Source organism: Myxocyprinus asiaticus, chromosome 12, assembly GCF_019703515.2.
Source record: "Myxocyprinus asiaticus isolate MX2 ecotype Aquarium Trade chromosome 12, UBuf_Myxa_2, whole genome shotgun sequence".
NCBI classification, from domain to species: Eukaryota; Metazoa; Chordata; class Actinopteri; order Cypriniformes; family Catostomidae; genus Myxocyprinus; species Myxocyprinus asiaticus.
This window is the reverse complement of record NC_059355.1, coordinates 48,329,758-48,355,978: the sequence shown is the minus strand read 5'-3', so window position 1 is coordinate 48,355,978 and position 26,221 is coordinate 48,329,758. Positions and strand designations below refer to the sequence as shown.

Sequence of the window (26,221 nt, the reverse complement as noted above, 5' to 3'; positions counted from 1 at the left end):
CATGAATGCAGCCGCTCTCTTGGAGGTCACATGTGTGTGTGTGTAGTGTGCTCGAGGCAGCTGTCTTTAGTCACCCAGATATAACCAATGGGAACATACAGGACCAAAACAAACTGTCCCACAAATGGGTTTCTTAAGGTCGTTGACCCCAGAGCCACGCTTCAAAGAAAATCCTCTCAGGCAAGCGGAAAGATTTCACAAATGCCTCATTAATTTTGTACAAAACCCTGTGGTTTGCTTTTTAAGCATCCAGAGGTAATTACAGCTTGGACACAACTCTTGTAAATATCTTTTAGTGAATGCATTGTCCATGTCCAACAACGATCGGTGACCTTTGACACAAATGATGCTCGACGAAGCCAGACGTCTTTACGTTTCAAGAAGGATGAACGTGTTCTTTGTGAAACAAACGTTTTTAACATAAATCAAGAACATAATCATAACATCCTTCTCCATTGTAAGCGGCATGCTACTTCCCTGTGCTAATAATTGTTTATATTTGGACTGTTCCTAACAAGTGTTTTCGGACACAAGGCGGTGTTTGCTTTGAGAATGGAGCAGGTTACTATAGTTCACCAACAACAACATTGCTTCTCTGTGTCAATGCCCCAAAATACCCCAAATTGGTGAAACAATGTTTGCATTAGTGTTCAAGTAATGTGTTCTAAAATATGTTTTGTTCAAATTGTGTAATACAGCAATGCAAGTTGGATTAGGTAAATGTATTTTAGGAAATAATATCACTTCCAAAATAATTTTCTTACAGAGTGTTTGTTTTTTTTACTCTTGTTTTCCAGTAAAAATATGTAAACATTCTTAAAACAAGATATGTTTAATTTAGAAACAAAATTACAGTACATTAGATATTGTGCCTTGTTTTCAGAGAAATCAAACAAAATGTAGTAACGTTTATGCTTATAACAAGAAATAACTATTTGCCAATGCGGTAAGGAAAAAGCTTTATTCAAAGGGAAAACAAGCTTATTTTTCTTGCCCCGTTGGCAAATAGTTTAGATTCTAAACTTTCTAAAAAGAAATCTAAAATAATAATAATAATAATAATGAGAAACAGAATGGCATAAGATATTAAGTCTTGTTTGCAGAGAAACTGAACCAAATTTGGTGTGGTTTACGCTTAAAACAAGAAACAACTATTTGCCAATGGGGTAAGAAAAATAAACTTGTTTTCCCTTTGAATAAAGTTTTTTCCTTACCCCTCTGGCAAATACTTTTTTTCTTGTTATAGGCATAAACGTTACTAAATTTTGTTAGATTTATCTGAAAACAATTGCCCTTTTTTTCTCTCGCCTCAAGCCGGGTGGCGGAGGACGAATCTCAGTTGCCTCCACGTCTGAGACCTTCAATCTGCTCATCTTATCACGTGGCTTGTTGAGCGCGTTACCGTGGTGACATAGCGCGTGTGGAGGCTTCACGCTATTCTACACGGCATCCACGCACAACTCACCACGCGCCCCACTGAGACCGAACCACATTATAGCGACCACGAGGAGGTTACCCCATGTGACTTTACCCTCCCTAGCAACCGGGCCAATTTGGTTGCTTAGGAGACCTGACTGGAGTCACTCAGCACGCCCTGGATTCAAACTCATGACTTCAGGGGTGATAGTCAGCGTCAATACTCGCTGAGCTACCCAGGCCCCCCATTTCACTTTGCCTCTGAATTTATCTTGTTTTAAAAGTGTTTCAATATTTTTACTGAAAAACAAGACAAAAATACTAAGAAAATTATTTTTTTGCAATGACTGTGCTATTGATTATTTAACATTATGTAATTAATCATATATAAATGTAATCATATTTAATAATACATATATAATCATTTTTTTAACTTGTCATAACATAGTCCGTTCTAAAAGCCAGAGACCACATAATTTGTCACTAAAACCAGGAAATAAACTAGACATTTTTTGGGGGGATTTTGAAAAAGACTGAAAAGTCATGACAGAAAATGATTAAGAAATATTTTAGATTCTGCACTATTTTAAGGTCACTTATCAAAGCTAACCAAATTTGTGATATAGTCAAACTAACACGTAGTGCTGCTACAATCTGTGTAAATTATTTCACAATTGGTTCTCTGTAAAATCTCCCTTTTTTGTCATAGTTACACAGTTTGATAAAAAATAATTCTAAATCATGGTCCTTGAACTCATGAGGGATACAAAGTCAATCTGACTGTGAAATAATCGACAAATGCAAATGTCAAAAATTAGCTTTATAGAACCATAAACGTACCTTCATTTGAGCAACTGTCCCCTTTGAGCGATGGCACACAATGAATGAAACTATAAACTTTGTACACATTTTGTGCAAGCATAACAGCCTGTTCCCATTCTTTCCTCCCAAAATACGTTTGTCAAAAGCCTTTCACAATAATAAAATACTTACAGTGGTGTGGAAATGCAGGCTGGGTAACCGTACTGTTTCTCAGGTTTAAACTTTTGGGAGAATCAGATATTTTCTTGCAGCCAGGACATCAGTGAAATATAAAGCAAATGCATGGCTCTTTTTAAATCCTCCCTCTATCTCTTGGTTTGGGCTCAATTCGTTCTCACCTCATAGTCAAAGTGTAGAAGAGCAGGTTGAGAATAAGTGTGTTCCTCACTTTGTCTGATGTCATATAACTTTGTGGCTACAATAAAGGCAGTATACTAAGTGTGATGCTGTGCAAAGCAAGCATTTTCCAAGGACTAAAATGCAACAAAGAATTGTGACATCTAAATTTTGCTTCATTGTCTTAAAACAGCCTTGAATTTGCTGCATCTCTTAAAATTCACATTATTATGGATGGTTGATATGATGTACATTTTGGAAGTTGACATGTTATACTCCATCTAAACTGAGTTTTCCAATTTAAAATCCTTAAAACAAGATAAATGTACTTATTTTTCAATATTTTTCTGAAAACGGAGACAAAATGACTCATTACGAATGGGATTGTTTATAGTGCGAACTTTTAAACAGCGTTTTGCTCATATTTGTTATTATTATTATGCATTTAGCTTTAATGCCCCCCTTTTTTTTTTTTACTTTTAGACATTAATTTGTCACACTGCAGGACCAATTAAAATGTACTAGCAATGGCAAAAAGGCCATTTCAAATGGTGACCAATCTCACAGCACCTAAAATATACACTTTTCAACAGACATGTTTTTATGCCTGCTACCCAAATTTCAAGCTACCAGAGAAATGCCAGTAAAGTTTGTGAAGTGCTGTAGGCGACATTAAAACAGATCCCAGCAGTCTGCCCTTTAATTTTTGGAGACTAAACCTTAAATTAGTTCATGACTTCTAAGAAGTCCATGTTGCAAGGTTTCATAGAATCACATGACGCAAGTAATGCAGGGTTCAGACTGAGCTGAAACCACAGAGGACCATAGAGGAGCAGACTTTAGAGGAACAAGATCATGACAAATCATACTTAATGTTTTTGACCACCAATTATGGTATTTAGCAAAGGTTTTAAGCTTTTAAAAAGAGGGGGTGAGTATGCTCTTTGTACTATGGATAGATGAGTAGCACAAGTTTAGACACAACTCTAGCTCCCACTAAAGGCCAGACTTACATCACTCAAAAAAATAACTCTTTGGCTGAACTTGATCAAATCAACAGTGGTCTGAATTTTTTTCAACTTAAAAACTTTAAGTAGAGGGAACCTAACAGAATCAAGTAAACCTAAAAATAATTTAACATGTCATAATAAACCAAATGAAACTCTGCAATGGCGTAGATTTGGTTTAAACATTCATATTCATGTTGTACCAACACACATGAATTAAGTAAAGCTGACAAGTTTTTTTGTTGTTGAAACAACTCAGATAATTTAAGTTCCCTTGCTTACGAGTTTTTTGTGTAATATGAACATTGGAGGACAATAGTGAAAGTTGAATGCAAAGCTGATTTATTTTTACATTTTCTCCCCAATTTGGAATGCCCAATTCCCAAATGCGCTCTAAGTCCATGTGGTGTCATAGTGACTCGCTTCAGTCCGGGTGGTGGAGGATGAATCACAGTTGCCTCCACGTCCGAGACTGTCAATCTGCGCATCTTATCGCGTGGCTTGTTGAGCACGTTACCGCGGAGACATAGCACATGTGGAGGCTTCACGCTATTCTCCAAGGCATCCACGCACAACTTACCACACGCCCCACCAAGAGCGAGAACCACGCATTATAGCGACCACGAGGAGGATACCCCATCTGACACTACCCACCCTAGCAACCAGGCCAATTGGTTGCTTAGGAGACCTGGCTGGAGTCACTCAGCACGCCCTGGATTCGAACTCGCGACTCCAGGGGTGGTAGTCAGCATCAATACTCGCTGAGCTACCCAGGCCCCCCGCAAAGCTGATTTTTAAGACCACCAGCCCTTATGAATGACTTGAGATGAGCTTTTATGTCTAGAAAGCACTGACTTGTGATTTAAATATGTAGTGAAAATGATTTCATGCCAGGGCCAGTAGTAGGATGTGATAGGTTCTGTCTTCGTCTGACCGAGTGGGTTGTACTTGTACAGCATCTAACCAGAAACCGCAATCTAACATTTAAATGGTTAGTTCATAGAGAAATGAAAATTCTGTCATTGTGTTTTGAAATCATGACTTGTGGAACACAAAAGGAGTCATTTATAGCAGAATTTCCAATCTGCTCTTTACCATACAGTGAAAGGTGAACAGTTAAGTAAGATTTGCAGTGACTAATCACACTGTAAAAAATGTCTGTAATTTTAACGGTAAAATACTGGAAAAATGCTACAGAAAAAAAAATACGTTAATTGATTAACGAGTATTTTAAAAAAAAAATCTTTTTATTTTATCCCTTTTTCTCCCCAATTTTGGAATGCCCAATTCCCACTACTTAGTAGGTCTTCGTGGTGGCACGGTTACTCACCTCAATCCGGGTGGCGAAGGACAAGTCTCAGTTGCCTCCGCTTCTGAGACCGTCAATCCGCGCATCTTATCACGTGATTCGTTCTGCATGACAGCGCGGAGGCTCACAGCATGTGGAGGCTCATGCTACTCTCCGCAATCCATGCACAACTTACCACACGCCCCATTGAGAGTGAGAACCACTAATCGTGACCACAAAGGGATTACCCCATGTGACTCTACCCTCCCTAGCAACCAGGCCAATTTGGTTACTTAGGAGACCTGGCTGGAGTCACTCAGCACACCCTGGATTTGAAACTGACAGTTCGTTGTTTTAGGGTTTATGGCGTTACATCATCATGGCAATGAAGTTGTAAAATTAGAAATAACATTACACAGAAAAGGTACTTACTTGAGTGATTTTATCACACTATAGCATCAAGACAAAAAAGAAAAACACTGAATTTTCCAAAATGTCTTGGTAAGCTGAGGCATTAACGTTTCAGAAAATTCTATGCTTCCAACTTTGTGGAAACAGTTTGGGGAAGGCCCTTTTCTGTTCCAGCATGACTGTGCCCCAGTGCACAAAACAAGGTCCATTAAGGCATGGTTAGATGAGTTTGGTGTGGGAGAACTTGACTGGCCCGCACAGAGCCCTGACCTCAACCCTATCGAACACCTTTGGGATGAACTAGAACGGAGATTGTGAGCCAGGCCCTCTCGTCCAACATCCGTGTCTGACCTCACAAATGCTCTTCTGGAAGAATGGGCAAAAATTCCAACAGACACACTCCAAAATCTTGTAGAAAGCCTTCCCAGAAGAGTGGAAGCTGTTATAGCAGCAAAGGGGGGGACCAACTCGATATTAATGCCTATGGATTTAGAATGGGATGTCATAAAAGCTCCTGTAGGTGTAATGTGTAGGTGTCCCAATACTTTTGTCCATATAGTGTGTGTATATATGTATATATTATCTACGGATCTATGGGAATCTATGTCCCTGTGGGTTTGGAACAATGAGGATGACTAAATAATGACAAAGTTTTCATTTTTGGGTGAACTCTCTCTTTAAATATGTATATCTGAAATCTAAATGAGAAATGTGGTTCAATTATCAAAATACAAAATAAATAACAAAAAATAAAATAAAAAAGCCAACATTTCTCACAATAAATCAGCAAGACATTATTTAAGCACAGTCTTTATTTATAAATAATTCAGCTTTTGCAACATCATTTAACAAGTGTGGCTCTCCAAATCTGCTCATTGTGAAACAACTATTGAAATGCAATTTTATTGCAAATATTATATTTATATATTATTAAATGCAAATTTCATGTATGCATACATTTATACAATAAATAATAATGGCAATTTTAACAGCGCCAAACCCCATCTACGTTCAGCTCACAACAGCGGCTGCCTCTCTGCAAATGGCCGCCTTGTTTTGACGGCTTTCCCTGCAGACGGCAAGCAAACCCGCGCATGCGCATTAACCGGGTCCGAGTGCCCGATACAAGATGGCGGAGTCGGTGGGGAGGGAGAGGCGGAGGCGGGTCCGAACTGAAACGCAAAGACTATTGAGGACTCCCAACAACCTTCTCCAAGGTAAGGGTTTCAGCTGTCAAAGAGCAGCACTAGACCTATGCACGGGTAGCGGAATGCACGGGGCACAATAATATCCTCACAGATGTTGCAAGCGCGCGCTGTGCACGAAATAAACAGACATTTTAGTGCGCAAGGAGCGCGGCGCCTAGTATGCGAGCGCGCGCGCCATCATGTCGACCGTTTCCACGAAGCGAAAGTGCGCGCGTAAATTTTGTGATCGCAACGGTCGATGATTAACGGTCTTTAAACTTCACAACTGGCCCGTTAGCACACTTTAGTGATGGCCAAGTGTATTCTCGTCCTCTCTATGCCTGAATGAAGCCGTTTGCTCCGCAACGTTGTCTTATTTTACCTGTTTTTTCGCAGCACGTCGGGTCGTGCTGCCGCAGCTCTTTGTTGGATGTTTTTCTCTCCTCCTTCTGGTTTGTTTTCGGGCGGGCGGCGGCGCATGCGTGCCCTTCTTTCGCTCATTTGCGCTCTTATTAACGACGACGAACGCAGTAAATATTTCGTGTACATTAGATATGCGAATTATTGTCAGATACATGGTTATACCGAACAGAAAGTACCGTAGTAATGCCATAGTTTATTGACATGGTATCAGATGAAAATACTGTAGTATTTTTGGTGATTTATATATATTATGGTTCTGATTGATTACCATTTTCACGTACCATGGTATTTACAATGTACTCCTGGGTGAATGAATACCGTTGAGAAACACTTCAAGGATATATGCATTTGTTTTAAATTATTATATATATTGAAATGTAACTTTTTAAATAGGCCGAAGGTGTGTGTTCTGTAGCACATTACCATATTAGCATATTTTTGCTTTGGTGTGGAGAACTGTGAAATTTCATTGGTATTGGTACGACTACTGAAATTTTGGTATCGTGACATCATTAGTGCCTAGAGAATGCAATGGCAAGACGTACAGTAAAAAAGGAGTTAAATTTTGGTCTGTTCTCACCCAAAACCGACTGGATAATTTCAGAATTGATTACATTGATTAAACCACCAGAGACCTATGAATTACTTTTATGCTGCCTTTTTGTGCTTTTTGGAGCTTCAGAGTTCTAGTCACCATTCACTTGCATTGAATACTAAGACCTTATATATGCCCAATTTTAGAATGCCCAATTCTCACTGCTTACTAGGTCCTCATGGTGGTCCGGTTACTCACCTCAATCCTCCGCTTCTGAGACTGTCAATCCGTGCATCTTATCACGTGTCTTGTTGTGCATGACACAGTGGAGACTCGCAGCATGTGGAGGCTCATGCTACTCTCCACGATCCATGCACAACTCACCACACGCCCCATTGAGAGCGAGAATCACTTAATTGTGACCACAAGGAGGTTACCCCATGTGACTCCACCCTCCCTAGCAACCAGGCCAATTTGGTTGCTTAGGAGACCTGGCTGGAGTCGCTCAGCACACCCTGGATTTGAAATCGTGACACCAGGGTTGGTAGTCAGCGTCAATACTTGCTGAGCTACCCAGGCGCCTGCCATCTTTGAGTTTTAATGGGAATGACAACAAAGATGTGAGGGATATACTTAGTCTCTTTAATGGCTGTACTGCAGTTTAAAGTGTTTTTGGATTGTTCCACGGACAAAACATTGATAAAATATCTGTCCAAGAACACCGAGTATACAAAGAACTCCAGACAACATGAGTTATGGAAAATCAAATGTGATCTAGGAGCTTTAAACTGCTTTATACCATTTGTCCCATTGAAGAGATGGTACCGTAAGTCTATCCCTCACAGCCTTGTTGTCATTCCCATTAAAAATCAAAGACTGCGCTAGCGTGAATAAGGTCTATGGACTTAAAGAGCTGAGAAATTCTTCTAAAAATCGTAATTTATGTTCTGCAGAAGAAAGAAAATCGCACATTTGGGCCTTGGGGTTTCTCAAACTCCAAGCAAATTGTTGTTGGTAGTTCCGAAAATGCTACGGTTTGACAAGATGACTCCCTTTCCTTCTAAAGATAGAACAGATGAGGAGCTATGATGAGTGAAAACCACGGAACAATAAAGGCAGACTCGGCATTGGTCATGTCGCCCACTGGGTCCAATTCGCAGTCTGCTCCCTTCTCGCCCTCTACCAGCAAACCCGTCCAAGAGCTGCCAGGTAATATATGGACTGTATTTATATGTTTCTCTGAGCACATCTTCAAGAAGAAGGCTTTCCTTGTCACTTAAATTGAACTTAATGTTTGACTAATTATTACACAATGCTTATTGTTGTTCTTGAACCATACGTTAGAATGGAGGTGTTTTGGTCAGTGCAAGGAATCTGTGATAAGTCTTTAAAAAAAAAAACTAGCATAAGACAGATTTTGCATCTTAGACTGCTGTGCCATGTCAAGTTGATTGTGAGTTTCTCTTTCAGATGAGTTGATTCAGGCTGGATGGTCAAAATGTTGGAGTAAGAGGGAAAATCGTCCGTATTACTTCAACCGTTTCACCAACCAATCGCTGTGGGAGGTGCCCGTCCTGGGACAACATGATGTCATTGTAAGTTCAGAGCCAGTTCATTTTGGGAAAATCTCTGTTAGGACTTGAAAAGGTTCTTCATTTGATGAAAGTCCTTTTATATCTTCTATTGTCACACCCGTATTAGTCGGACCCTTTGGGGTTGAACGCAGCTCCAGCCTCTGGTGAGGCGATGGGTGAAGCGGGACTGGGCAATGGCCAGCGTAAGAGACACCCGTCAGAAGATGCATCTCAAGGGGGCCCAAACAGTTTCAAGAGGCCAAAGGTCAGTTGCTTTTCTAACAGTAAGAAAAGCTTTGAGGTTGCATGCTGTTTAGTTGTTTAGTTTTGTTTTAGCTTTACATCTAAGGAAATTGGAATTACAATATTTCCAAATAGGGCTGCATGAAAAAAATCATAATTGTCAATTATTTTCCTTTATTTTGATTATTGTAATTTCCAGAATATAAATCACTGTTTTTTTCATCATCTGAAAGGTCCTGCGACTTATAGTCTGAAGCAACATATTTACATCATTTTTACATAATTAATGTTGGCAATCAAACAAGCTGCACACCAAAACACATATGCTTAAACACAGACAGATAAAAACATCAGTCATACAGACGGTAGTAGCATTTTAAAGCAGCCTAGACAGAGTACACTTTTTGCAACCTATTTAAATATCCTGACCCATTATAACATTTTCGTTCGAACAAACTGTAGATAGCTGTCAAACGCAACTCCTCACATGCCGACAAAATGACGTTTTTTAGTGAAAACTGAATAATTTGTGCATAGCAAAGAGGGCTCCAAATATCAGAAATATCCTAAAAGCTATTTTAGTTACATATGTTATGAACAGATGTGGCTTATTTGTCGTGTTTTTTTTCCCCATGAAACATAAACAGAATATGAAAAACTGTTACAAATAATTAGTAATTAAAACAAGCCCTGAAAGTAACACCGTGATGTGTAGATCCTGAGGTAATCTTCATGGAGCTCGTCTGACATGTTAAGCATCTGAAAAAATGTTGAGCAGCTGCTCCCGGGTCCTAGTGCCTGACGGATGCAACCTCTGTTAGTGCAACTTAAGCCCAAAGTATACTTCGGTCAGATGCAAACGTTTAACCGTCTGTGCACAGAACGCGGGATGCAAATTTCGCAATCAGCAGAGTGCTCGAGCACTGAATGCGTGGAGCCTGATTTTTCTAAGCGTGGATACTCTGAAGACGCAGTATGCGCATGTGTCAGGATTTATTTGTACTAATTAGTGGGTCCACAAGGTGGCAACACTGACAATTGAGCCTTTGCTATCATGAAGAAGCACTTAAAAAAGATGTAATCGCCACTAAACAACGAGAGGAAGATAAAAACGTGTGTTAGGAGGTCAGGAGATATCTGCATTTGCATTATTTGAGTCTGCATTATTTGAGCCTGAAGGAATATTAAGATATCTTTATGGGTCTAAACTCCTGAAGAGAAATAGTCTGGTGTCCCAGAGCAGTCTTGGTGTATGTTGCAATCGCCTTTGAAAGGCTAACGTTCGTCTGTACGCAGGCGCTAAGCATTCGCGTCAAAGCCGAAGTATAGTTTTGGCTTTATACAGAGATGTGACTTATCTGTGTGTGTGCTTTTATTTCTTTTTCTTTCAACAACGTGATTTTGACCAGGTGTGACACATATTCAGGTGAGACTTTATATCTGGAAAATACGGTAATACAATTTACATTAAAATTAGGGCTGTCAATTGATTAAAATGTAAAATCAAATTAATTAGATGACATGCCAATTAATTAATCAAATTAAACAAGAGCTGTAAAAATGAATGCGTTAATGCATGTGATTAATTAAAAAAAGTTTAACGCGTTCATTTTTCTTAATCATGATTAACGCTTTTACCGTGAATAAAGCATAAACCAGCAAAAACACTGGTGGGACTTGTGACAGAAAGCAAGTACTTTGCAAGAAAATAAATATATAAAGAGTAAAATTTCAGCACTTTCAAAATCTGCGATTAATCGCGATTAACTGAAAAATTATGTGATTAATCATGATTAAAAATATAATCGACTGACAGCACTAAATAAAACATAGACAAATATTTGCAGAGAAAGCCCCCCTCACCCAAATAACAATAGTTAAATATATACTGATTAAATAATTGTTATATCTCTATATATCTCCAATATAATAAAATTATAATTGTATTATATCGGAATTGTGCTCCGTCCGGCTGTTTTTGATTGCATCTTGTGATGTCCCTAGTGCCAAACTTTTCCTGTGTAGCCAGGTCTTTGACTAAAATGGCAAAGGTCTGGACTGTATAGCAGATTAAATTGGCCATGAACGCCGACTTAGACAGGAAAAACCTTCTAACTGACGTAACGCGATCAGTCACAGTCGGTTTTGTCATTACATGCCGCTTAGGGGCAGGTTATCAGAGATATATCACACCATGATAAAAGACCAACATGGCGATAGAATGTTTGATTGTGAAGATCAATTAATTACGTTTAATTTATGTAAATAAGTCATTTCGGACTATAAATCACCGGACCTTATGGATGATGGGGAATGGACTGTGGGCGGTACGTGGGCGGTACGTGGGCATGCCGTATTAGGCTGAGACTAGTGTCAAGCAAGCATAACTGTGATTTATTGTCTGTACAGCTGTGCGTTGCCTATACAGCTGGAGTTTCGCTTACTGCCCCCTGCTGAAAACAGGTGGTACTTTTAAGCTTTAATTGCTCCTATGGTAGGAATATTCCTTGTTAGGGACTAGAGGTCAACCGATAATGGATTTTGCCAATACTGATAACTAAGGTGGTGTAAAAGGCCGATAACCGATTAACTGGTCGATAGTTTTTAAAATCGATTGATAGAATATTAAAAAAAAAAGTGCCACTAGATTAGATTTTATGAAGAATAAGGTTTATTATTCATAAGATATGAAGTTAGAAACGCAATGTATGTGCTGAAGATGCACGTTTCTATATAGTCACATTTTTCATTGCATGTCCTCACTTCAATTTGCAACACTTGATTATTTAATCAAAATAAAAAATTGAAGTTAGTATCAAAATATGGATGAATATTGTCAATATGGACAGATTTACATGTAGCAAATCCCCACGTTTTTATTTCACCTCTAGAGGCGAATGTTATACTGTAGAATCTTTCAGCTTCGGTCACAGTGTAACATGGAGGAATACAAAAAAATATAACAAATATTAGGACAGATTTTTGCTAATAACGGATAGTTCCAAAAAGCAACTATTGGCACTGATTAATCGGTAAAACCGATAAATAGGTCTACCTCTAACGGGAACATGAATAATTGCATTAATTTTTTTTTATGTGTTATTTTTTTATATAAAAAATTGCACTGAATTAACGCATTAAATCAACAGCCCTAATTAAAATACTTATTTCAGATGGATCAACTGCATGCCCATTTTCAATTTTTTAGTCTACACATCCAAAACTAGACAAAAACTGTTTCTGAATGACTTCTTTGTTGGTTTATCAATAAATGAAGACCGTGCCTAAGTGGTCAGCTTCACATTGGCCCACTTAGCAGCAACAAAAATAAACCTGTTATAGTTTTTAATAAATTATACACCGAAGCGAGCAACGGGCCTGTATGTGATTGGTTATAATGCTCAACTGCTTCCAAAACACTTTAAATAGAAAATTACATTGAAAATTTTGACACAACATGAGTGTAGACCTACATGGACTGCTATAATCGATTTTTCACAAGTAGGTAATTGTGGCAGCTGTAATTGTAATCGTGATTATTTATTCGATTTATGCTAAATCAGCAACAGTTAAGTAATAAGTAATGTGTCAAATTCAGGTTGAGATTCCGGTCACTCCGACAACTCCTACGGTCCCTATTTCTCCCAGTACACCAGGAGTCAAACCCTGGATCTCCACCACAGATGATAAACAAGCCCAGCCCAGCGCACCTTCACCGGCTCCGTACCGGCCCTCTGTGTGAGTACAGGACCATGTTTATCTGTCAGTGGTTATTTAATTCCCATCATGATTCTGTGACCCATTTACTCATCCTCATGTTGTTTCAAACATGTATGACACATGAGCTTTTTTGTCTCATGGAAGAGAATGCTGTTTATTGTGTTTCAGAGTGTACTGGGATCTGGACATTCAGACCAATGCCGTGATCCACGAGAGAGCCCCAGCAGAGCATCTCCCTCCCCACCCTGAGATTGAACTTCTGAGAGCTCAGCTCACCACCAAACTGCGGCAGCACTACCATGAGTTGTGCTCTCAGCGGGAGGGTATGTCTTCACCCGCCTCCACAGTCTGGGTTAACCGTAAATGTTTATGAGCTACCGGAAGGAACCTGCTCACTGATTCTTGATATATGGGACAAAACATGCTTTAGATATTAGTTTATATTTTTTAATACTAAATTAATTTGAAATGGATATACTGTATTTGTAGACAAATATCTCAGCTAACAAACCATTTAAGGGAACAGGTTTTTATAAAAATGCTTTTTTCTGAAAGCTGACATTTATTCACTGCATAACTTACATCTTACAGTGATTAAAAATATAAAACTTACCAGACCATTTGTCCTACTGTTGCATCCACCAAAATCTGACGACAAGTGAGGACACAACTTTGATAGGCAGTTTTTATGGAAAATATTATTTAAAATATACTTTATGTATTGTTTGATATCTTACAGATCCCTACCTTTCATTTGATATTTATATTTATGAATTTGTTGCATTTTTAAACACTCTGTTTGGCAGTTTAACAGTGTGACCTCTTGCTGAGGACAGGTTAAGTGACGTGCTTCCAAGTATGGAGCATGCATTAAAAAAATTATAATTAAATTATTTAAAAATATAAGTAATGAATGCTCCAAGTATACACACATCCTGTAGATTTAACTTTTTCAGTTTTTGTTATTATGAATTTCTTGATTTTTAACATAAAGTGGATTTTTTATGTAGGACTACTGCAGCAGAACTTATTATTGCATCAAAGTTTTCTGTCTCAAGTAGTTCGGCCATATTTAGATGCTGTTCAGTTTCTTGTTAAATATTTCATAACTTGGTTATAATATATGGGTCAATGATGTGATGCAAGTATTTTGTTATTCAAAATCACATTGAAAATGCAATGCACACAAAACGTTTGCTCGATTACACCTCTACTATTATTTGATTTTTTTAATGGGGCTTAAGTGGTATAACCATCCGGAGAAAAAAGTCACATTAAAAGCTGAAATTCTTGGAAAAAATAAATGTTAGCTTAAGTAGTTAGTAATAATCTTTATTATTTCTTAAGAAAAATAAGCAGTGAAACAATTTTGTTTTAAAATACTATTAATATTTTTAAAATGTTTGTCCTTTAAATCAAAGTCAGATGGTGTAACAAACATTCAGGCATTGTATTGTCATGTGACAAAAAACGGAGAGAACCCCATTAGACCCTCATGATGGTTTTTTAATGAAAAGGCACAATTTGTTCAAGGCTACAAGTAGTGATAGACCGATATATTGACCAAGCTGATTAATCAGCCAATATTTGGCCATTTATTGGTCAATAACCATGTCCGCCCGTCCGATTAACAAGAATGTCAACTTTCCCTTGTCTTACTTCCAAAATCTACCAATAGGTTTGTCAATGGATAGTCAACACTTTGTTTTCAAGGCTTTTTCTTTTCAAGTTAATGCAAATTTGAGAAAATATTGCATAAAATGAGTGTTTGTTTCACTTAAGAAATTTTGTTTACATCTGATTTGCTGTTGTTAAAATGTATTATATTTATTGACACTTATATCGACCATCGTGCTCTCTAGACAAGTTATCGGTATTGGCATCAGGCATTGAAAAACCCATATTGGTTGTCCACTAGCTACAAGGACAGTGTGGGATTTTGAAAAAGTTGTGTTCCCTAGCAAAAAATTTACCATGTTTTATTACAGTAGCCATATTTGAACCGTGATATTTGTAGTGAATCCAGATAATACAGGAAAACAAAAACTTTGGTAATTTCATTTGTGATTACTATGGTTTAACTACCAGTATTTGTAGTAAAAATATAGTAAACACAAGATTAACCATAGTTAATCTATAGTAAATCCATGCTTACTATATGGACACGGTAAACTGTATTAAAACCGTAATTCTGTAAAATAATGGTACATTTATTCAGAGGAAACGCAAAACTATAAATTAATAACCATGTTTTTTTTTTGGTGGAAAACATGGTTTTTACTATAGTAAAATTTTCTGAAATTGTTTTGCGTACCATCGCAATAAATGTCCCATTGTTTTACTACAGTAGCCATATTCTAACCATATCCGTGGTAGAACCATAGTAATAATACAGGAAAACTAACACTATGGTAATAAAAATAAAATTTGTGATTACTATGGTTTTACTACAAATTCTTGTAGTAAAACCATAGTTAATCTATGTCAGGGGTGTCCAAACTTTTTGGTCGGGGGCCAAATGAAGAAAACAATCAGGTGCTGCGGGCCGAATCGCTGTAATAATAATAAAAACAATGGCTAGAAGCTACTAGATGCCACTATGCATAATATGCTCTATGGTATGCTTGTGTAGACCCTACATGTAAATAAAGGATAGGGTATTTCACTCACAAAGAACTTTTATAATGGTACAGTGATGCGTCTTATACAAAATATTATACTCATTTATTCACATTTTTATCTTTTTGTCGTCCATTCAGTGGCACTGCAAAGAACATACAGATCTGCTTCTGAGTCTTGGGTGTGACCCATCACAATCAACAGAATCAGATTTGACATTTTATCACTTTATGAAGTGATGCAAGGAATTACTTTATTTTTCAAGGAATTGCTCTTCATAGCTATACAATTATAACTTCTATTGTTGTTATTTGCGTTACAAATACAACTTTGAAAAAACGTTTATATTGTAGTCCTAACAGGGCATCTGAAACTGGGAATGCACATTTGTTAGGAAGTCTTACAGAGATCATTTTAATGTGTTTGTGTCAGAATCTCGACTCTCTGTTTGCAGGTATAGAGCCGCCGCGAGAATCCTTCAACCGCTGGCTCTTAGAGAGGAAGGTGGTGGATAAAGGGTGTGATCCACTCTTGCCCAGCGAATGCGACCCAGTCATCTCTCCATCCATGTTCCGTGAGATCATGAACGACATCCCCATCAGGTCATATAACATCTGTGTTCTTTAAAACTACCATGGCCCATTAGTATATTTCAAGTGATTCTGTGATATTATTTTCTAACTTTCCTCTACGAACTACAGGCTGTCCCGTATCAAGTATAAGGAAGAGGCCAGAAAACTCTTGTTCAGATATGCAGAGGCAGCAAAGAAAATGATAGACTCCAGGTAAATGTTATTTTTAGTTCTTCAAAGAGCCAACAGAAATTGTCATTCATATCAACATGAAATCAAAATGAACCCTATTTACTTTTGAGTACATGTTCCTTATTTTTAAAGGAAAAAATTGTTTGTCTTTGTAATCTTGCATCAAAATTTAGGCCTCTCAAGTGACACTCTTTTTGGTTGAAGAAGGTCCACCATTATGTGCCTCATGCCAGAATCCATTGTCTTTGAAGTAGTGTTGTCAAAAGAACTGGTACTGCAGTACCAAGTTGGTACTAAAATAAAAAAGATGTAACGATACCAGTGTTTCTACAGTACCGGTAGTACCGAACACCGACTTAATTCGGTACCAGCGCACTGTCTGACTGACACACGACTGCTTCCAAATGCTCTGTTACTCCTTTTACACTGAAATGCACAATTAATCAAATTAAAATCGTGATATATCCTAGTGTGATTATTAAACCCTGAAAAGCTTCAATCTTAGTCTGCATTCGAGCTGCGTACTTTAAATGAACGTATAAATCCGACCGCTCATACACTAGAAACTCCACAGACTTTGAAAATCATTTGTGTTGTATGAGAGATGACAGAGCAGATCCACTGTGAAGCGTGTAGCTTATGTAGACAATATATTTATATAATTAAATCACAGTATTTGCTTTAACCATCACACTGGGCCATGTAGCGAACTGTCCATCTGTCTGAACAAGTGAAGCTTCTGTCAAAAACGCACATCAAATAAAAGCTTGATTCAAAATAAAAGCTAGGTGCCTGAAATTGAAGAAATTGCAACAGAAATATATTACAACTGTATAGTAGAATGTCATATTCACTGTAGTAATAATAATACATGATGATTAATGAATAATAATAATTATTAAGCAATATATCACAAGCAAGAGTGCATTTGTACTGAATAAAAGTTTGTTAAAAAAATGCAATTGTATGTTGAAAAGTAATTGTTTTAAATTTTAAGAATGAATTTGCATGTGGTAAGTTGTGCGTGGATTGCGGAGAGTAGCATGAGCCACCACATGCTGTGAGTCTCCATGGTGTCATGCACAGCGAGCCATGTGATAAGATGCGCGGATTGAGGGTCTCGGAAGCGGAGGCAACTGAGACTTGTCCTCCACCACCCGGATTGAGGTGAGTAACCGCACCACCACAAGGACCTACTAAGTAGTGGGAATTGGGCATTCCAAATTGGGAGAAAACGGGATACATTTTTTTTTTAAATACTCAGTTTCAAAGGTATACCCACAAGACATAAACATAGCAACATACCATATCTGTGTAGATTTATATCCAATATTACAACTTTGTTGCCATGACAACAAAACCCTGAAATTCTGTTAGCGGATATAACTTTACACAGAAAAGGTTAGTAAGTGATTTTATCACACTAAAATCTTGTTAACACGCATAATGTTTACATCCTGTAGCTATACTTTCGAAATGGTGTGCATGGGTGTAACGTTTATAGACTGGTCCTATTCACTTCCTTTGTGAGTGCCTCACTGTAACTGCTTTAAGAAACGAGGGAAGAATTGATTTTTTTTTTCTCCCCTATTTTTTCTCCCCAATTTGGAATGTCCAATTCTCAGTGCACTTTAAGTCCTCATGGTGGCGTAGTGACTCGCCTTGATCCGGGTGGTGGAGGACGAATCTCAGTTGCCTCCGCGTCTGAGACTGTCAATCCACGCATCTTATCACGTGGCTTGTTGAGCACGTTACCGCGGAGACGTAGCGCGTGTGGAGGCTTCACGCTATTCTCCAAGGCATCAACGCACAACTTACCACACGCCCCACCAAGAGCGAGAAGCACGCATTATAGCGACCACGAGGAGGTTACCCCATCTGACTCTACCCTCCCTAGCAACTGGGCCAATTTGGTTGCTTAGGAAACCTGGCTAGAGTTACTCAGCATGCCCTGGATTCAAACTCACGACTCCAGGGGTGGTAGTCAGTGTCAATACTTGCTGAGCTACCCTTAAATTATTTTAAGTAGAAATCAAATTTATGCCACAAATTCTGTTGATTGAGCTAAACTTTTATTGAACCTGAAATCTTCCTTTAATGTAATAAAGCATATGGATTGATTTGAAAAAGAAACATTACCATAGGGATTTGTGGAAACAGGGTTAACTTGCAAAAAAAACCCCCAAAAAACCAAAGATGTTGGTGGTGTTTCAGGAGGGGAACAGTCCTCCACAGTCCACTGCAACCTCTCATTCAGGTCTGACTCCGTTCTGGTTTGGAACTCCCACTTTTTACAACCCAGTCAATTCCTGATGTATTGAATCAAGTCTCGCCCTGCATTCTAGTTGCATCTACATCTAGTTGACTATCCTGTTTCACTTGGAAATATGTCACATTATGGAAGTAAAATGAGTTATGAATGCCATTTCTTGTCGACCAAGATTCTAAGACAGAAGTAAATGCTGTGTTCCCACAGAAACGCAACTCCTGAAAGTCGAAAGGTGGTCAAATGGAACGTTGAGGACACCATGAACTGGCTGAGACGAGACCACTCTGCCAGCAAAGAGGACTACATGGTACATTCTCAATGACTCTTATGTTGTCATGTCCACACCTGTGCGATATCTTGGCTCGCTGATCTCATTGTGATCTTTTTAGGATCGACTCGAGCACTTACGGAAGCAGTGTGGCCCTCATGTCACAGGCGTGGCGAAGGATTCCGTTGAAGGCATCTGTTCGAAGATCCATCACATCTCTGCAGAATATGTACGCAGAATCCACCAAGCTCACCTCACTCTACTTAAAGAGTGCAACATCTCTGGTAGGACCGCATTTAACATTACTGCCATTTCAGTTTAATTAGATTATTTTCAAGTTTGTAGATTTAACATCATGCAATTATTGGGTAAAAAAAAAATGATACGCTGTCAATGTCTCTATGTACAAAGTAGGATAAATATTTCCCAGATATTTAGGGATGCACTGATATGAAAAGTTTTGGCCATTAAAATATCAAATTAAAAAAAGCATAGGCTAATATATTTTGGCATCAGATCACTGTTTTGCTTAGGAATTATGCTTTAAAATGTATAAATGCTATTTTAATGTTCTAACAATAAGTAATTTTCATTGAACATTGACTCGCCTCAATCCGGGTGGCGGAGGACGAATCTCTGCTGCCTCCACGTCTGAGACCGTCAACCCCGCGCAACTTATCACGTGGCTCGTTGAGCGTGTTATCGCGGAGACAGCGCGTGTGGAGGCTTCATGCCATCCACCGCGGCATCCACGCCCAACTCACCACGCGCCCCACCGAGAGCGAAACACATTATAGCGATCACGAGGAGGTTACTCCGTGTGACTCTACCCTCCCTAGCAACCGGGCCAATTTGTTAGCATAGGAGACCTGGCTGGAGTCACTCAGCTCGCCCTGGGATTCGAACTAGCGAACTCCAGGGGTGGTAGCCAGCGTCTTTACCACTGAGCTACCCAGACCCCCTTTTATCCCATTTCTCCCAATTTGGAATGCCCAATTCCCACTACTTAGTAGGTCCTCGTGGTGGCGCGGTTACTCACCTCAATCCGGGTGGTGGAGGACAAGTCTCAGTTGCTTCCGCTTCTGAGACAGTCAATCCGCGCATCTTATCACGTGGCTCGTTGTGCACGACACTGCGGAGACTCACAGCATGTGGAGGCTCATGCTACTCGCCGTGATCCACGCACAACTTACCACACGCCCCACTGAGAGTGAGAACCACTAATCGTGACCTCGAGGAGGTTACCCCATGTGACTCTACCCTCCCTAGCAACCGGGCCAATTTGGTTGCTTAGGAGACCTGGCTGGAGTCACTCAGCACACCCTGGGATTCGAACTTGCAACTCCAGGGGTGTCAGCGTCAATACTCGCTGAGCTACCCAGGCCCCCAACTTGCTTCACTTCTGAAACAACTTTGATTTCCAGCTAACATCACCTAGGTCTACTGTTTAATGTTAACCAATAGCCAAACTTGCATTCAGGTCTGGTTCCATTTTGATAAATAACACCCACTTTTCATGATCAAATCAATTACTGATGGATAAAACCCATTTTTTTCTTGATGAACAATTTGTTTTAATGAGAATTACACATTATAGAAGTAAAATGGGTTTTGAACTACGTTCATGTTGACCCTTTATTGTGCACCAGACTGAAGTAATTTAGAGCCACCTTGAATAATATTGCCCTTGTGTTAATAGTGGATGGCACAGAGACAACAGACGTTCAGGACCGGTTGGTGTATTGTTATCCAGTCAGACTGTCCGTCCCGTCCCCTCCTCAACCCCGTGTGGAGCTGCACTTCGAGAACGACATGGCCTGTCTGCGATATAAAGGAGAAATGGTTAAAGTCAACCGCGGTCATTTCAACAAACTAGTGTGTACATTTTAACACAAACAAGCTAAAAATAATATGTGGATTATATTTTCATCCTGTTGGATTATATCTTATTTGTCATATTTCTTTCTCTCCAAATCGTGTCATAAACAGGAGCTTCTTTATCGATATAGCTGTATTGATGACCTAAGGTTCGAAAAGTTCCTGTCTCGTGTGTGGTGCCTTATTAAAAGATACCAGGTATTATTCAAATAAGCATCTCTGTATTGTTTTTAAATTTGACAACCAATTATTTTTTGATCATTTTGTAATCAGTTGAGTCAGTTGATTGATTGTACATTGTGGTCAAATCATGTTTCTCTTTGAATTTCAGGTGATGTTTGGTTCTGGTCTGAATGAGGGGTCTGGTCTACAGGGGGCGCTGCCTGTTCCGGTTTTTGAGGCTCTCAATAAACAGTTTGGAGTGACGTTCGAGTGCTTCGCATCTCCTCTCAACTGCTATTTCAAGCAGTTTTGCTCCGCTTTTCCAGATATTGACGGCTTCTTTGGATCTCGAGGGTATATCTGTTTAAAACTAATTTTGAAATATATCTTGATTGTTGCTCATATTTGTCCTGAAATAACAAAGGTTATGGTTTCTAAAAATATATCGTTAAACTAATAGTTCCAAGGCATCTTTTCAAAGATGTTGTAACATTTCTGTATTAGCCAGAAATTAACAAAAAATAACATGAATTTATCATGTTTTTTATATATACTGAATATACAGTATGTACCATGATGTTACCATGGTATTACTAAATTTTTGTAAGGACTATCAATATAATGTGTTAATTAGTGCAATTTAATTATATAAAGAATGTGTTAAAAAATGTACGCAATTAAGAGTGCTGTGAATCGATTAAAAAAACGAATTAAACTAAAAACTAATTAATCACACATTTTTCCATGATTAATTGTGATTAATCACGGTTCATGATACATTACAACAAACAAAAAAGGCCCCGACACACTCACGGCGAAGTGCTTGAAAGAAATTCAAAACATCGGCCACACCGCTGGGGGAGGCGTTTAGAGGAGCATTTACGACTACATTAAAACATCAACTAATATGACATTAAAATGTGTTAGCAATGACTTCATGCCGCACCTGTTACCGTACATCAGTTGAATTGTCTATGAATGCAGCTAATTGCTTTGCAACAGTAAACAGTCTACAGTTAGGCTATGAGCTATAATTGCCCAAGAATGGTTCTTTCAATGAATGTTAAATTGCATTAAATTTGTGCCTTTATCATGAGTCATTCCTCTACACCATCTTAACAGGCCGTTCCTCAGCTTCTCTCCAGCCAGTGGCTCATTTGAGGCAAACCCTCCATTCTGTGAGGAGCTCATGGATGCCATGGTGACACACTTTGAGGTGAGCAACTTTTGATGTCATGCTTTTGTAAATTCTGGAGCATTGAGAGCACTTGAGTTTCTTCTGAAGAGAGTGGATAAATAGCGATGCATATCACAAAGTTTGTCTGTTTTTGTGTCCATCGTCTTTCTCAGAATCTTCTTGAACGCTCCAGCGAGCCTCTGTCCTTCATCATCTTCGTGCCAGAGTGGCGTGACCCCCCGACCCCAGCTCTGACGCGGATGGAGGCCAGTCGCTTCCGCAGGCACCAGATGATCGTGCCGGCGTTTGAGCACGAGTACCGCAGTGGCTCGCAGCACCTCTGCAAAAGGTCAGTTGTTCGCTTGAGCGGCATTCTCAGCAGTCAAAAGATGTGTTGTTTTAGCGGTTTTAGTCCTTTGTTTACTGCTGAACACATTAGGGGATATTTAGCGAAACCTTCACGCTGGTCTTTTCAGTAAGAGGAAAGTCAAGTTTTAATTGATTTACTTCTGAGACCGTAAGTCTTTGTACTCTAGGATTATCATTAATATCGGTTTCCTCTTTGGATCCCTCAGAGAAGAGATGAACTACAAGGCCGTCCATGGAACGGCAGTCATTTTCCTGCAAAATAACGCTGGCTTTGCCAAATGGGAGCCCACAACGGAGAGAATCCAAGAGATCCTGTCAGCTTATAAGGTCTCCGGGCATTCTTTACCATCACCCGGTCCTCCTTCCACCAGTGCCGGAGACAAAGACTCCAATCCGGCCCAAGAATGCTCCACTAGGAGTGAAGACAACAGCAGTCCTGTTGACAAGACTGCACCGGACACAACAAACGTTTAGACCGCGGCGCTGTGTGTGTGGCAAAGTGTACGTATGTTCATGGGAAAGAGACTATGATTGTATAACAGGTAAAATATCATGCTGTTGGCTTCAGATTGGCACTGGGCATATACTGTAAATGTTTCCATGAGAAATAGATAGCTTCATACATGTTTACTTTCTTCCACCTCTATTATTTAATGTGTTAGGTTTTTGACTTATGTTATCATAATTGTTGGGTTTTATATCAGTATATTGATAGTCTGGTCATTCTTTTGTTGTTGTCTTTTTAAGAGCTGGTAATTGTAGCTATACATTCATACAATTATATACATTTTTTTTTTATTCTTGTTTTGACCTTTTTAGGGTGAATCTCATGGAAACATCATAAATGACTTGTATGCATGAAACTTACTGAAAATGAATTTTCAGGGCCTTTTAAGAATGTTTTCTTTTTTGACAATTAAGCACATTTCCCTTAAATTCTTATTATTTTCCACTTTTTAACAGTGTAATTAAACCGTTTGTCATGTGATTATTATTAGTTTAGTTTTTTTACTGTATTACAGTAAAGTCGGCATACATTAATGCATAACTTAAAGGCAGTCTAACACTATCATACCATTTTGTTTTATTTCTTTTTATATAAATGGATTTATGTATATATATTTTTTCATTACAGTAGTGACTAAGTTATCAAAAATAACTTCTATGCATAATACTGATGTATTGTTTAAAATAAATTTTTTAGGGCCTTTTAATAATGTTTTTTTTTTTTTTTTTTTTTTTTTTTTAATTAAGCACATTTCCCTGCAAAATTCGTATTACCATAATCTGGTCTGGACACGTTTTGTGAAGCGTTAACACGTTCGAGTCGACGCATTTTTTTTTTTTTTTAATTCCCGTTATTTTCAATGGTGAATTATTTTATTTTATTTTTAACTGTATGACAGGTTAGCATACATTAATGCTTGACTTAAAGTCAGTATAACAAATACTATCATGATGTGTGTTTATTTTTATTAATACTATTTCTTTAATTTTTCAAATATATATATTTTGCATTACAGTAGTGAAAATACAATGTTATCAAAAAAAACTTGTATACATAAAACTTATTGCTTAAAGGAATTTTAAGACATTTAAGATTTTTTGCATTGTTGCGTTATTGTTTTTGATAAGTTTCCCATGAAATTCTATATAAAATTCTTTTTTTTCTTTTTCCTTTTTTCCATTTTATTTTTATAAATACATTTTAAATGATGTGATTTCTTCTTCTTCTTCTTATTCTTCTTCTTCTTCTTATTATTATTATTTGCATTGTAGTAATGAGAATTGAGGGAATGTGCTTACTTGTCATGAATATAATGCCAAAAAAAAAAAAAAAAAAACATTTCTTTAAGGTACATTTTGTATTTTTTCTTTCTATTCTTTAATTCACGAAATATGACCCAGACATGTTTTCGACAGGTTTCATGAGATTCACCCTGTAACCTTGTGCTTTTGTCATTGGCACACATGAGTTTTATTTTAGATGATTCAGTGTGAGGAGACGATCAGCGATCAGGCAGCTATGTTTAAAAGCCTTTAGTATGACATGCATTAGTATTTAGGGCTTCTTGAAGCATTAGTTGTTTCCTGTTTTACCCATTTGTTTTTAGAGAATGCCATAATGACCGCAGTGTTCAAGTTCATGTTAGGTTTTTCTTTATGACAAAAACTATATGAAATAACAAAAAGGTCATAAAACAAGCTGAAAAAATATTTATAATCTAGTTTCCACTTAGTCATGCCGTAAAAGACAGTTAGTTTTTCATTTCCAGAATATTGTACAGAACTCAATAGAAAATCTACAATGGTTGATCTGTAGGGATTTTGTACCTTTATTGCGTTCTTTTCTCTGTATATTAAATGCCTGTGTAAACCTTTAAGTCATACTGTGGCATTTTGGGTCACTTCAGTTGTAGCGTTTAGGTCTAACGAGAGGAAAACGAAAACTTCTTAGTCAACTGAATATGTTTAGCTCAGTTACAGTTTGTTATCGGTTCTAAAAGCGTTATTTCATCATTGATGTTTTATTGAATAAATTAGCTCCTAAAAATGGCGTACACCCCATTATTTTTTCTCCTGCTAGTCTACCTCTCATTTTGGGTGTTTTACAAGTTGAGAGCAAAGACAGTTTTTAGAATTGGGTGCTATTGCCTTCATTTCATGGTTTAGGATATGTGAAAAGTGCTTAAAGTTGAGTTTTGGTGTTGTATTGTAATTATACAAATTTGTTTACATTTGAGCGAGATTAAATTGTATCACTGGGCAGCATTTTGAATGTACATTTTAAAAAAGAAAAGCAGGTGTCAAACTATTTCTGCTAATCCTCGAGTTATTGATGGATTTATTGAATTTGTTGCTACAATTGGGCTTTAAATGTTGCAGTTAGTTACACTACAATGGTGGATTTTTTGCCATGCTAATACGCATGTAGAAATTCATTATGTATACTGTCACTTTATTAAACCTTGTCACTTCTGTCTGTATATAAATATAGATTTTATTTTATTTTTTCCACTTGACTACACAGTCTTCGAGCAAAGACTATGAAATAGCTTTTATATTAAGTTTAAAACCACCCAGTTCACCATTTGAAAAATCCAACTTTACTATTCACTGAGCATCGGACACTTGTTGGATTTCTTAATTGCAGAGTGTTTTCTGTCACCAGCAAAACTATAGATGTTGTACAGAACATGGGTATGAAGTTGTTTTCCTACACAGCTATTGTGAGTTTATTTGAAAAGAAAAAGATATCTTTTTCTCCATGTTGTTTTTTTTTTTTTTTTTACATTGAACTTTTTGGTTCTAAATAACTGTTTATGAATGATAGAATTTATGAAATAGAAGTTGTTTTAAACTAAACCAAAGTGTTATTAATCTTGTATCTTTAACTAGAATTGTGTACGATTGCATCAGTAACACATAAGGTGTAACCAGCAAAAACATCCATTTATCCATAAATTTATTTTTATAATTCTTTTTTGTTCTTTTTCTTACAGAAGTGTCTGGATTATTTTATTTTGCATGACCTGATATTTTTCAGTACAAAAAATATATATAAATTGTACAGATCTGTAATTGTTTAGTTGTAAGCTTTGCCACACATGGCTTTTAACCGATTTGCATTTATCAGTCATGTTGATTGATTTATATTTGGTTGCCATTATGATTGTTGTTTCTTGTGTCCTCTAAAATGCCATGAATGTCTCCCCTGTAATCTTATTCTGATAAAGACAAAGATTCAGTGAA

The 26,221-nt window shown here is 37.8% G+C and overlaps 2 protein-coding genes across 4 annotated transcripts in view; one reads left to right on the top strand and one right to left on the bottom strand.

Annotated features, from left to right (window-relative positions):
* The window catches only part of LOC127449571 (phospholipid transfer protein-like), a 20,839-nt gene extending 13,917 nt beyond the window's left edge, over positions 1-6,922 (bottom strand). The window contains exon 1 of one of the 3 annotated variants that reach the window (XM_051713095.1): positions 6,850-6,922. The gene's annotated coding sequence lies outside the window, so the exon portion shown is untranslated. Of the gene's footprint in view, positions 1-2,256; positions 2,376-2,409; positions 2,625-6,849 lie in introns of those variants that run through there. The other 2 variants (XM_051713097.1, XM_051713096.1) reach the window with 2 other exon arrangements.
* LOC127449557 (mRNA (2'-O-methyladenosine-N(6)-)-methyltransferase-like) lies at positions 5,779-26,221 on the top strand. Its single transcript, XM_051713064.1, has 16 exons — positions 5,779-6,497; positions 8,492-8,634; positions 8,896-9,020; positions 9,127-9,264; positions 12,841-12,980; positions 13,131-13,285; positions 16,036-16,183; positions 16,283-16,366; positions 18,822-18,921; positions 19,004-19,166; positions 20,582-20,757; positions 20,872-20,958; positions 21,092-21,276; positions 22,045-22,138; positions 22,273-22,448; positions 22,675-26,221. Exons 2-16 carry the CDS (start codon positions 8,511-8,513, stop codon positions 22,940-22,942), a joined length of 2,163 nt encoding a protein of 720 aa, XP_051569024.1. The 5' UTR covers positions 5,779-6,497; positions 8,492-8,510; the 3' UTR covers positions 22,943-26,221.